A 14,031-nucleotide genomic window follows, 5' to 3' on the forward strand; every position below is an offset into this window, starting at 1 on the left:
TGCACTAAATCCATTCTAAATGTGTCCTCAACTCAAGTTCAACTAAGCCAGATCCCAAATGCGCCACATTATCCTCAAGGAAGTCTGATAGAGGGAAGCAATGTGGCAAATGGCAGCAATGTTAACCAGTTGTCTTTAAAATATATTCCTTCTCACCATGCCTGTGAGAGGCCTGAAGCTTAAGCTTCCTTGCCTTTAGAGCAAATCCGCTTCTGCCTGTTTGTTTGTTTCAGAGAACAACGGGGTAAGTTATGAGCTGGGAAAAGAGGAGGATGCTTCGGACATGATTGAAGAGCTGTGAAATAGTCTCAGAGAGTTGAAAGGCAGCTTCCTGGGGAAAAGTCATAGGTTGCCTGGCTGTATTCGGTCCCCATTTCAGGTATTTATCATGAATTTGAAGTGAGACCAGTCAGCTAAGTTGTGATTTTTCTCCAACAAAACTTGGTGCGGTAGTAGAAAAGACAGAAAGATGGATTCAACCTAGGTTAAGTTCAACTAAGTGAATGTGACAAAAGGAAAGAGGGCAAATTTGCCAAATGATGTTTGTGAGAAACTGGTTATAATGATAGGTGGTTAATCATGAACCTCAGCTTAGTAAAGAAGGAAAGATAGATGAATGAAGGTAAATTTAGCCCATCAGCACTATGTCCTATCATAACTGCTGTAGAGGAGTTCTAGGGTACCACAATCAATGAACTGGAGTATGGGAGGTGATGGTAAGCGAGTGGTGTATTTGCCATTGAGATTTCAGAGGTGATAACAGATACTTGTGATGACAAAGTTTAAGTGGGATCATGGGAGTGAGTTACTGAGATGGAGTAGAAGAAAAGATTGATTATGAATGTGGATTGTTTATTTTGTTCAGTTCAGATGGGATTTTTGAAGCACTAGCATGCCCAAGTTACCATGGAAGGAGCTGGAGATACAGAGGAGAACAAGATTCAATCCCCTGCTTCAAGGAGCTCACAGTATAATATGCAAAGGGCTACGGTAGGGATGCAACACAGAAGGAAGGGGACCTAGCCCAGTCAGGGATCAAGGGAACAGGCTGGGAGACCAACCTGTGCAAAGGCCAGACTGCAAGGTAAAGCATGATGCCTTTGGTGAGAACAGCAAAGAGTAGAGTTTTCCTTGAGGCTTGAGTTTGAATGAGGGTGTAGTGAAAGAAGAGGCTGAGAAGTAAGCAAGGGTCAGATGAAAGTAGTTTTGTGTGATATGGTAAAGGCTTCTGGGCCTTGTATTCTTTGGATAATGGGAAAACTTTGTTTTAAGCAAGAGTGGACATGATGAAATGGTTTACCGGATGCAGTGTAGATAGAGGGTGGAGGAAGGAAGTAGCCACAGATTTTTGGAGAAAGAAGGCAAGAGGACCAGTTCAAATTATGAGACAAGAGTGTATGTGTTAACAGTTTTCACTCTTAAATTTAGATTCAGACAACATCATCAATGCTTGCAATCTAGGTGGAGGGCAGTACGTTACAGTGGAAATCGTGAAACTAGAATTGCTTCCCTTGTCCAGTTGTTCACATTTTGTAGGACTCAGCCTAGGAAACATGAAATGCCAGAATGTAAGCTCCAAGAGGACTTGTTTGTTTTGTTCACTGCTCTTTCTCTAGTGCCTGGTACATAACAGACTCTTAATCAACACTAATTGAATAAAATTCTTGAATGAATTAAAGTCTGTCTGAAGCATCTGATCTCCTCCTTTGGCACCTTCGTTCTAAGGCCACTTGCCCAAGTAGCGTCTGGACTGATGCATCTGGACTGACGTCTAAGTAGCACCCGGATCTCAATGCAGTCTAGCTCCTGAAACCTGCTGCTAACCGCTCTGCTTGCTGCCATGTCCAATAATAGTAGCCACCTCATTGGATAGTTGTGAAGATTCAATTAGAATAATCTATGTAAAAGTACTTTGAAAAATGCCTTACTGTAGTAAGCACCCAACAGAAGTTGGCTTTTGTTATTGTTATTGTTTTATTCTTATTTTTATCTTCTTAGGGGGCTATGTGTTCATTTGCTAGAAGAGTCACTATCTCCTAAAGGAAACTGGATGATTTCATTTTAGACAGATCTAATTGGGAAGAAGTCACTCCTTCCTTATGTAATACTTGCTTACATTTACCTTCCTGCAGTTTCCCTCCTTGCTTCTAGTTCTAAATGGGGAATGAATATAACAAATCCAGTTTCTCTTCATTACAACAACCCTCAAGTATTCAAAGACCAGTGTCTTTGACATCCACATCTTTTGTTCTCCAGCCCAAACAGTTTGACTCATTTTAGCCATTTCTATGATGTGATTTCCAAACATTCTGAATAAGCTCTGGTTTGTTGAAGACATCTTTACACCTGGGCACCTAGAGGGAAACAGAATACTGTAGTCCATACGTGATCTAATGGTTCATTATAGAACAGGACATTGACAGAAAAGATTTTGGGACAGCCCTGTGACAGTCTGAATTCTATTCCCAGAGGCCTTTATAGTACCTTCTTCGCATGGGGTAGGTGCTATTTCTTGACTGTCTGAATGCACTTATAAACAAATGAGTTAATGAATACTGAGCTTACTCCTAACTTCAGTCCCCAAGTTTGTTCACATGTACTTGTGCTTGTGATTTATATCTGTATGGTTGGTTTGGGGCACGTACACCACGGCTTAACACTTGTCCACATTAAACTTCATGCTGTTAGAGCTCTCCAGTCTTCCAGCATTTTCAGGTCACTTCATGTATTGTCTCTCCCTCTCAACATCATGTCGTCTGTAGATTTCTTCCTGTGTGCCATCAATATACTCCTCTGAGTCTTTAAATGGAATATATTATACTCATATTAAAATATTCATAAAAGCTTATGACTGAAAGTATTTTAATTAATTACAAATTAATCACATTTTCTCAGCAGTGCATTTTGTTATTCATTGTCATTAAGAATACCTGTTTATTTATTCATTCAATAATTTCTAAAATATTTTTCCTACGTATTACCTGATTGGAGTAATTAAATTTAAAACAAAGATTTAAAATTTTGTCAACACTTCAGTGGGATTGACATCTCAAATAAAATTGAGAAACATAAAACTCATGTAAACTGGAAACAGGCTCAGACTCTATGGAGCTAACCTTTTCATCGCCAAAGAAATTAACTGAAGAAGTTAAACAGTCTCAAGACATGTAGGACAGAACAATTGAGAGGATGACCAAGTAGGCTTGTCATCAAGAGCTGAACAATTTTAGTCATCCAATTTTGTCTATCAGAAAGAGTTTCAACCGTGTACTGTGAACTTCATAAATAAAAGATTTTCCAGTTGTAAGACCTGAAGGGCTAGTAATAAGCCAAGTGTATAGTTAAATAAAAGATTTAAAGAAAAATGGGAGAAATTTCTTAAAAGGTAGTCACACTTCCTTGGCAAATTGCAAACTCTAAATTATTGTGTTATTAGACAAAGATGGTAAAAGTAAAAAGAAAGAAAAAATACTACTCTGATTTGAAAATTTAGAAAAAACGTACTAACTGGAATATCTCAATGAAATATCATAATTATGTCACTTTGGTTACATAATATAATTTTCTAAATTTGCATTGACTGTTTTACATTTATTGATTTGAGAAAACACCTTCACATGTATTTACTTGCATTTTGAAACAGATTCCATCTTGCTGCCTTCCAGTTCTTCGTAGTTTCTGGGAATAACAAGTTTTTGTTATTACCATATCTGCCAGTTAATCTCATCACTTGTAAGAGACTTAAAGTTTAAAGTTCTCTTTTTAAAGTTTAACATTTTTAAATTCCCTACTTTAATTTTGATAAAGTAAGATAAATTTGATAAAAATAGATGTTATGATTTTTATAGTAAACATTTCTCTTAACCTCGTTGGAAGAAAAAAATTAATAGCTGTATGAATAAATATAATCAAACTCTATTATCTAAATTAGTGTAATGAAAATAACACATATGGTCAATCAATGGAACAGCCTGGAATTGCAAATACCTGAGAGGAGTTATTGGAATTTGTTGCAGTCATGCAAAATAAATGTTCTGTTTATGTTAATACTGAGATAACCATTTCCTTAGCTCATTTCAACTAATCAAAGTAAGATCACTTCAAAAAAGATTCTAAAGTGCTTTAGGTAAGTGTAAATTTAAAGAAAAAGCACTAAAGTTTTCTCTAATTTTTTTCTGATTATTAAATGTAATACCTACGTCCTATAGGAAATTGGAAAATATAGAAAAAAGGCAAAAGAGGAAAAATTTAAATCAATCACAATCTCACAACTGAGATTTTAAAAATCAATGTTTTCTTATACTATCTTCTGACAGTTTTTCTAGCCTTTTAAAAAGTGAAAAAAATAAAAATATACTTTATAAAAATGTAAGAATACTAAAACAATATATCAAACACCTACTAACCAGAATGAATAAATGTTAACTATTTTTCATATTTGAGTTAGATCTTTTTTTTTTTTTAAAGATTTTTTTATTTTTCCTTTTTCTCCCCAAAGCCCCCCGGTACATAGTTGTATATTCTTCTTTGTGGGTCCCCCTAGTTGTGGCATGTGGGATGCTGCCTCAGCGTGGTCTGACGAGCAGTGTCATGTCCGCGCCCAGGATTCGAACCAACGAAACACTGGGCCGCCTGCAGCGGAGCGCGCGAACTTAACCACTCGGCCACGGGGCCGGCCCCTAGATCTTTTTTCAAAAGAAATAAGACACTGTAGACCAAGTAGAGTCTTCTGTGTTCTCCCCCCAGACCTATTCCAATTCCAGGACGTTTACGACTTTGAATTTGGTGTGCATCTATTCCATATATGCCTATTTTTAGTGCATATATATGCACTCGTGAATATATAGCATTGTTTTTTAAATTTATGTAAATTGATTTGTGCTATATGCATTTTCTATACTTGCTATTTCATTCAATATTGTTTGTAAGATCTATCCATCTTCATACATAAAAATACAGATAATTCATTTTTATTGTCATATACCATACCAACGTATGATTCTATCACAGTTTGGTTATCTATGCCCTTATGCTGTTGTTTATTTAGATCATGACCAACTTTTTGATATTATTAATTATTCTGTAATGAAGTTTTACTGCAATAAGATTTTTCTATATTTTGGATCATTTCGGTAGCATGGTTGCCTAAAAGCAGATGTGAACGTTTTCGTGACATGAGGTAGATATTTGAAAGTGTTTTCCTAAAAGACTACACTGATTTATAATCCCCAAAACAGTCCCCAAAACAGTTTATGTGAGCATCCAGCTTACAGAAGCTTCACCAGCATTGAATACACCAAGCCATTCTTGAGTTAATTCACTCATTTTTAATGGAAACAATTGATTTTGGGATGAAATTAAGTAGCATGAAAAAAAGCAATTTATGTGTTAGGTTGAGTGTAAGCCATTTAGTGTAATTCTAAGATCCACTTTTAAATCGTCTATTGCTCATGCAATACCATTGCATCATCTTCATGTTGTGGTTTTTATTTCAGCGAGGTTATGTATTGATCTGCTAAATATATTTGGTCTCTGCTATTGTTAGGAAGTTGCTGAAATTTCTTCTGTAGTACATTTTATTATAACATCCAGTAATAAAAATATTATCTTTTTTTAGAAATCCAGCATATGCTTTACTTTCTTTGTTGGGCATTTGTGATCATCAGCGTTCTTCATTATTTCAGGATTTCAATTTTCAGCTGTAACACTATGTCATCTTTGGATGACCTGAGTAATAATCAGAAGACCTGAGTAACAATCCCAGTTGCAGCTACACATCCCACATCAAATCATTCTCATTTTCCCCAGGAAATTATCAGATTTTTCGTCCATGAAGTAGGACTATCATTACCCAATTATGTTATTAAATGAGATATTTTGAAATAAAGTAGAAATATAGGGTAGCGTTAGTTATCCCTTTCCAAGTAATCATAGTGCCTGGGGTCCCCAGGAGAAGCCAGCGTTAGAGCTATTTTAGAGGTAACGTTGGTCAGCTTTATCTACCAATTTGCCTGACACCGCCACAGCAGCAGGTTATGCAGTGTATCAGAGGCTACCCACATCCTTAGAGACCACACCAGGCCTTACGTTCCAACAGCACCCTCCCCTGCCCACACAACAAGACCTCATACGACCCAGGATTAACCATTTGAATTTTTTCATTTCCTGGAACACTTCAGAAATCTTAAACTCCTTACTTCTGCTCTCTCAGTCTGACTTGTTATCCTTCTAGTTTTCTCAATCCCTCACTCCTCCTACACTTCTCTCTGACCTCATAGGAATCTGAAATCTCTTGTTCTGTTTTTTCCTAGACTGTCCGTCCCCCAACTTACCTCCTCTTTTGTTAGCCTCATTTTCTGCTACCAACTTTGTTTCAAACTTAACACTCCAGTACAGCAAATTGTTTGCTATTCCTGTTCATACATCACACTGTTTCTCTCTACTTTGCTCTGGCTAAAATGTGCTTCCTCTCTTCTCCCCTCCACTGACCAATTCCTTGTCCCCTCAGCTCCATGAGCCCTTGTCTGGCTTCCCTCTGAGGCATAGAGTTTGCCCTTCCTTATGTTCCTTTAGTGTCGTCTGCTTGCTCTTTGTATGCTTGCTCCAGATACAGACCGTGAGTTTCCTGAGGGCAGAGACCATACCATGTGTTGTGACTCTAGTGCAGTGCCTGGAAATTAGAAGATACTTAATAAGTCCTTATGGAATGAGGGGATAACTAAATTACAAAAGTGCTATGTATTCATTCATGTTGTGTTTGTTTTTCATACGGTGTCACTGTATGGTGGGGATAGTAATGTTCACCAGATATTCCATGAACTCCTCCTGCATTTCTCAGCTTTCCTTGAACTTAGGTGGAGGCCATGTGAAGAGTTCTAGACAACAAGCTCTAAGCAGAAGTGATGCATGCATTTCACTTCTAGCATGAGATCTTTAAAGACAGCAGCTAGTTTTCTAGACTCTTCCTTCTCTGCTTTGGTTCTTCTCAAAGTCTTGACATGGTGGTAACACAAGATTGTGGGTAAGAAACCCACGCTGGACATGTGGTGGGAGTGGGAAGTAAACCTGTTGTGTGAAGCCACTGAGATTTCAGGATTGTTACCACAGCATAGTTGAATCTCTCCTAAATAGTACTCATTGTTCCAAGATTCTACATTAATCTCTGACCTGTTACGTACATATAAGGCTGTGTTGAACTTACCCAGTATGCAACTCTATCTCCTAAAGTCTGAGTGATGCCTAGGTTTAGGAAAAATTGCCACGTGACTCACGTTTTCCAACTGGCCTGCCTGTTGCTAGCCAGCTCTCTGCCTCAAAGTCTCTGCACATCAGAGTGTGCTTCCTACACTTGATTTAGGTTTTGCATCCTTGCCCAGCTTAATATACAGGCAGAGTAGTTCACCACCTGTTCCCTGTGACCTAAGTGATAGTGGGAATCTTTTCCTACACAGAAAAGTCCCCCGCACTTACTCACACATGCCTCTGATTCCACAGCAGAATGCCGTGCTCTAACTTTAGATTTGGGTTGTTGTTGTAAATGAAAGTTCTCCCGGGAATGGTACCACAGTCCATGGCAGTCGCAGGCCAGAGGTGTCAGAGACCATCTCCACAGTAGCCCTGGCAGTCTCTGAAGCCCTCCTGATGTGTCAAAGATGTGTGTAACTCCCCTGGTCCACAATCACCAATACTCTAGTGGTAACATTGATACAATTCCATTCTTTTTTTTTTTAATTTTTATTTTTTTCGGATGTACATCATATTTCAAATTCTAGATACATTACATCATGTTCACCACCCGAACGCTAATTATAGTCCATCCCCTCACATGTGGCCCTAATCACCCCTTTTGCCCTCCCCCCTCCCCACTTCCCCAATGGTAACCACCAGTCCAATCTCCAATGCTATGCGGGTTGTTTTTTTTTTTGTCGTTTTTATCTTCTACTGATGAGTGAGATCATACGGTATTTGACGTTCTCCCTCTGACTTATTTCACTCAGCATAATACCCTCAAGGTCCATCCATGTTGTCACAAATGGCCGGATTTTGTCATTTCTTATGGCTGAGTAGTAGTCCATCGTGTATAAATACCACATCTTCTTTATCCATTCGTCCCTTGATGGGCACCTAGGTTGCTTCCAAGTCTTGGCTATTGTGTATAACGCTGCAGCGAACCTAGGGGTGCAAGTATCTTTATGCCTTTGTGTTTTCAAGTTCTTTGGATAAATACTCAGCAGTGGAATAGCTGGATCATATGGTAGATCTATCCTTAATTTTCTGAGGATACTCCAAACTGCTTTCCATAGTGGCTGCACCAGTTTGCACTGCCACCAGCAGTGAACAAGGGTTCCCTTCTCTCCACACCCTCTCCAACATTTGTTGTTTCCTGTCTTGTTAATTATAGCCATTCTGCCCGGAGTGAGGTGATAGCTCATTGTAGTTTTGATTTGCATTTCCCTGATAGCTAATGATGTTGAGCATCTTTTCATATGCCTGTTGCCCATCTGTATATCTTCTTTGGAGAAATCTCTGTTCAGATCTTTTGCCCATTTTCTAATTGGATTGTTGGTTTTTTTGTTGTTGAGCTGTATGAGTTCTTTGTATATTTTGGATATTAACCCCTTATCTGATATGTGGTTTGCAAATATCTTCTCTTCAATAAATGGTGTTGGGAAAACTGGACAGCCACATGCAAAAGGATGAAAGTAGACCTTTCCCTTACACCATGCACAAAAATCAACTCAAAATGGATTAAAGACTTGAATGTAAGACCCGAAACCATGAGACTTCTAGAAGAAAACATAGGCAGTACGCTCTATGACATTGGTCTGAGCAGCATATTTTCAAGTCCCATGTCTGACCGGGCAAGGGAAACAAAAGAAAAAAAGAATAAATGGGACTACATCAAACTAAAAAGCTTCTGCACAGCAAAGGAAACCATCAACAAAACGAAAAGACAACCTAACAATTCCATTCTTTCACACTAGTGTTCTATAAAATTCACTAGCTTTCCTAATTAAGCCCCAAATTTTATTGAACTATGTTTTATCTTGTTTCAGTGATAGTTCTTTCAGGTGAAGGAGACAAAAAATTTGGCTTCAGATGTGGCTTAATTCCAGGATAATATGATATCATCAGGATCCATCTTTTAATTCAAAGAGGCTCTCCCCTTTTCTTCATGGCTGAAGCTCCCAAGGCTATACCCTTCCAGTTTTGAATCCGTCAGGGAAGAGCAAGAGTCTTGTGCCCAGAAGTCCCCGCCACAGATCCATTGCTTCTTATCTTCTCTGATTGAATTATGTTCCCCATCCTTGAAACCAATCACTCTGACAGGTGAATACAGTGCACTAATTAGCTTAGGCCTCAGTAGCTCCCCTGGTGTGCTGAAAAGGAAGCAACTTCAAGGGAAGTAGGTGGCCTTAGAGTGGGAGAGGGGGCAATTTCTGTGGAGAAATCAGGAAAAGTCATCACAAATCAACGAATGATGGTGGCAGCAAGAGCAATCTCTATCCTCTCCACATAGTCTGCTGCCCGGGAGATAGAATCAGAGACAGCTTCTAGTTCAGGAATTAAAGTGTTTCATTGTGCACTATCTGTTACACTTGGAGCATATTCTCTCTCTCCTTTCTCTGAACTTCTCTGCACTATTCTTTTCTCACACATGCTGCCTTGTGTTTTAGTTATTTGTATGCATCTTTCTTCCCAATTAAATGATCAGCTACTTCAAGGCAGGAACTGGATTTGGTAACTGTGGATCCTGCATTGTGCCTTTCACATATTAGGCATCCCCACTATTCAACAAATAATTATTTGTTGAGTAAATGAAGGATGAGAAGTGAGTCTTATTCATACTGTTGGCACATCATGGTAAGGTAATGCCTGTGTGTGCATAGGTGTTTGTGTGTAAGGTGCTAATGCTCACACATGAGAAGAACCCACTGTGTACCAAGTACCATGGCAAACAATGGAGATGTGATGATATAGTGATTAAAAAATAAACACTACTCTCCCCCTCAAAAGTTTATATGCTAGTGAAGAAGGCAAATACTTAAGTAGAGTGTAATAAATGCTACAAAGGATAATAGGGTGTTAAGGGGCAGTAACAGATTTTAATTTTTATTATTGTTGTTCTGATTGTTTCCACATCAATTCTAGGTTAGCTACCTCAAGGACTACAGTTTTGCTGGAGGTCTGTTAAACTTGAAATTTGTTAGAGGATTAACACTAAATTCCCAAATAAAAATTCAAGATCCAAGAAATTAAATCTTATATTTGTGGTAAGAAAATACTAATTTAGTTTTCTTCTCCTCTCTCCTTTCTCCCTACCTCTCTCCCAGCCTGAAGTTCTGGATCAAATACAAAATTTAAGGGAGTTGTGGATGGATAATAATGCTTTGCAAGTGCTACCTGGGGTATGTAAGTTTTTATTATGCCATGTTGTCTGCACCTATGTTATACATTAATTGTAATCAATAATAATTAATCTTAAATCTTAAATCTCAATGTTTGCATTTAAAAGTAAAACATTTGTTAGAAGTATTCTATCACCAAGTACTTCTCACTAATTTGTTTTTGAGTATTTCATGTGCTTTTTGTGAATGTTATAGGTGTATAAAATATTTGAAAGATTTTTTCATCTTCTCTTAGGAGTATATTTTTCATCTCTTTCCACATTCACTTTTTTAAAAGCTGAAAAATTTGTATTATTATGTTTAAAAAAGTAAATGCTGTATATAATACCAAGTCTCAGTTTTGCAAAATCAACCTCCTTCTTCTAGGTGACTAGACATTGGTTGCTGCTCGTATCCTTAGATTTGTTCCAGGAAATACGACTCTCTCTCTCAGTTCACGCAATTTCCAATAGACCCCATTTGAAAATTTGAAAATGCCAAGGACCGTAGAGTGTTAAAAACAGAAAGTTAAACTAGAGTCAAAATTTTTCCTCAACTAACAGACAATCCAGTAATATCTCCTGGGTAGTAGATTTACTAATCAACTCATTGTGACTGTTCCTGCTTTTTCCATCCAGTGAAAGAATGATTTGCCATAAAACACTGCCTCTTGCCCCTCATAACATATGCAGTCAAGTAAACACATATATGCACACAGACACACAGTGACCACAAGACTCCTGGTTGTGATGGCCAACTCCAAGCTCCTTGCACTGGGCTGAGTAGCCAGGGCAGCTGGATTTGTAATAATTCTTCAGCCACTGAGATTTAGATGTATGTTCCCAAAGCCAATTTTATTCCTCTTTTGAATTGACATTAAGAATTTCTTAAAATGCTTGCAGAACTTACAAGAACAAAAGCTTATTCTCTTTTGAACAGGTATGAGAACCCAAAAAGAAGAAAATCTGGTAAAAGACTAGGGAGAAAATACTTTCTTCTCTTACCAAAAGAATACGTTTCTGCTATCACTACAGACACAAAACAGAGAAGCGTGCACATCTTCAATTTACTGATTTGTTCAAAAACCTTTTACAAATACACCTCTGTGAACCAGAAACCATGCTAATGTCAAGGTTACAAGGATAATATATTCAATGATCTTGAATATATTTGAGTTTGAGGAGCTCACACATAACAGGAGAGGCAGATCTGAATTCCACTTCACATAGTGGAGCCTAATTTTTGCCATATTCAAAGTGTGTACAAATCCTGGGTCAACACAGATGAGACATTCATCAATCCCCGTGCAGAGATTGAGGAACTGGAATGTATGTCTTGTTGGAAAAATTCATACTTGCTTCTTCAATGTATTTATTTATTCAAAAACACTTACGTAGCATTCATCATGGGCTAAGCACTATCCAGATGTTCTACAAATACTGACTTATTGAGTTCTCATAACAACCCTATGAAAAAGAGTCTATTCTTATCCTCATGTTGTAGATGAGCAAACTGAAACAGAAAGAGTCAGTAACTGGCCCAAGGTCATGCAGCCGGTCAATGGTGGAACTGTAGTTTACACCAGCTCCAGAGGCTGTTGTTCACTATGATGCTCCAACATGCTGTCACTATAGGACCAATAGAAGGTACATATGAGAATTAGGGTCATCTTACTTTTCACAACTGTTACATTCCCAAAATCCAGCCTTGAAAATTAACTCAGACCTCAAATTTCTTAGTAAGCTTATTATTTAAATGGAAAGGTGATGATGAAATCTTTTGTAAAGCAGATAATGCTGCCTGATTTATCTATTTTGAAAGTAGATTTTTCTTATATACTGCCAGCTTTAAGTAGATTTCTTCCTTTAGTTAGTACACTTGAATTTCAAATTTAGCCATACCCCTTATAGGAATACCCCACACACCTCCCTGCCATAAACAGGCATGGCTTTCTGAATGTCAGTGCTGGCAAATAGCTGTTATACAATTACCTGGAAACACATGACTTTGGAAGGCTAATCTTGAACACAGGCTTCAGCCCAGGTTTATCAGTTTCACAGAATGATTAATCCTAAATATTTAGTATCATAAGACACAGGAAAAAAAGCAAGTTCATTTTAGTATTAGTTCATGTATCATACTACATTAAGTTAATATACTTTTTGAATACTTTTGGAAGCCTGGACTACCATTTTTTTCACTGTTTTTAATAATCAGAGAAGCAAATAAACAATGCGCCAAAATTAGTCCTCTACATAGCTCTCTCTCTTGTGACCATCACTCTAAGATCAGTCAACCAAATTATGACTAAACAATGTGTTAAATCCATGTTTATTTTTAAACCAACTCCAGTATCTTCTTTTGCTTGTGATGGCTTCTGCTCTTTTCATCTGCTGTCCTGCTCACCTGTAGACCCCTCTATTTTGAATGGAGCAACATTCAGTGTCCTCAAGGACTTGGAGACGTTGTGTCTCGAAGGCCTTTGTCACTCCAGCTACTGTTGCCTTTATGAGGTATTTGAAAGTGAGCGTTTAGAAAGACTCAAAAATAAACACCAAAGTGTCATTTTACTTCCTTAAAAGGTATTTAGAAACTTCACACCAAAATATTGAGTTGCACTGGAGCTAGCAATAAAGGAAGCTTCAAAGAGGAAAGAAATTTTCTCAAGATAAAGGAACAAAAAAAGAAATACACACAAACACGTAAACACACATATCATTCTTTTCTTACTCACCAGAAGAGAAGAATGAGCTAAGGTAACATACTAGTTCCCTGGGGAGGAAGGCTATGAGTGACATATTTCTAAGCATAGGGAGAAATTCAGCCCTCTGGCCTGACTCACCCAAAGTGCTCAGTTCCTAGCCTAGCAACTACTCACCTACTCCAAGCCTGTGCTCACACTCTCTGCCCACATAGGGAGCTGAGCCCGCATAGGGCTCGAGCTATGTGCTGGGTTGATTAGGGAGTTAGAGGTCAGGAACTGCCAGTATAATCAGTAGGCTTTGTAGTCTGTAATCTGATAAAAGTGAGTTTGAATTTTAGCTCCACCCTTTAATAATGGGGTAACCTTGGAATGCTGCTTGTAGTAGATGCTGTCATGCATCATCCTCCTGGAATAAAGAACTTACTCTATTCCCCAGCTTCTGGGAATGCTGCTTGCAGCTCTCCACCCTCTTCAGGAATGACCTCAACTGAAGAGAACCTCCTCACCCAGGGTCACACTCCTCTACTGGGAGACCTCCTTCCAGTGACCAATGAGTGCAGGGGTATAAAGGCCCTTCACCCCTACTCAGGACAACCACAGGGCAGTCTCTACTTCAGGGCTCCTTCAAGGGTCAGCTAAGGACCTTTCTTAAGACTTCATCACAGCCCAGATTCTTCTGCCCAATCCTGCTTCCTCCCCTCCCTCTTTCTTTCCGCTGGTGTTGATCCTAAGAACACTTTCTCATAAACTTCTCTTTGTCTCTGCTTCCCAGGGTACCCAACATGTGACATTACTTAATTTCTAAGCCTGAATGTTAAAATGCTGGCTCTGATTCAGTAGGTCTGCAATGGATCTGGGCTTCTACATTTCTGACAAGCTCCCAGGTGGCACCAGTGCTGCTGCTCTACAGAACACATTTTGAATAGCAAGAATAGAAAG

The 14,031-nt window shown here is 38.4% G+C and overlaps 1 protein-coding gene across 1 annotated transcript in view; it reads left to right on the plus strand.

Moving 5' to 3' along the window:
- Window positions 1-14,031, plus strand: part of LRRC7 (leucine rich repeat containing 7) — a 392,875-nt gene that overhangs the window by 251,298 nt on the left and 127,546 nt on the right. The window contains exon 8 of the mRNA XM_046645726.1: window positions 10,335-10,409. Coding sequence (XP_046501682.1) covers window positions 10,335-10,409 — 75 coding nt within the window. The remainder of the gene's footprint in view (window positions 1-10,334; window positions 10,410-14,031) is intronic.

The sequence above is a fragment of the Equus quagga genome, chromosome 18 (assembly GCF_021613505.1).
Source record: "Equus quagga isolate Etosha38 chromosome 18, UCLA_HA_Equagga_1.0, whole genome shotgun sequence".
NCBI lineage: Eukaryota > Metazoa > Chordata > Mammalia > Perissodactyla > Equidae > Equus > Equus quagga.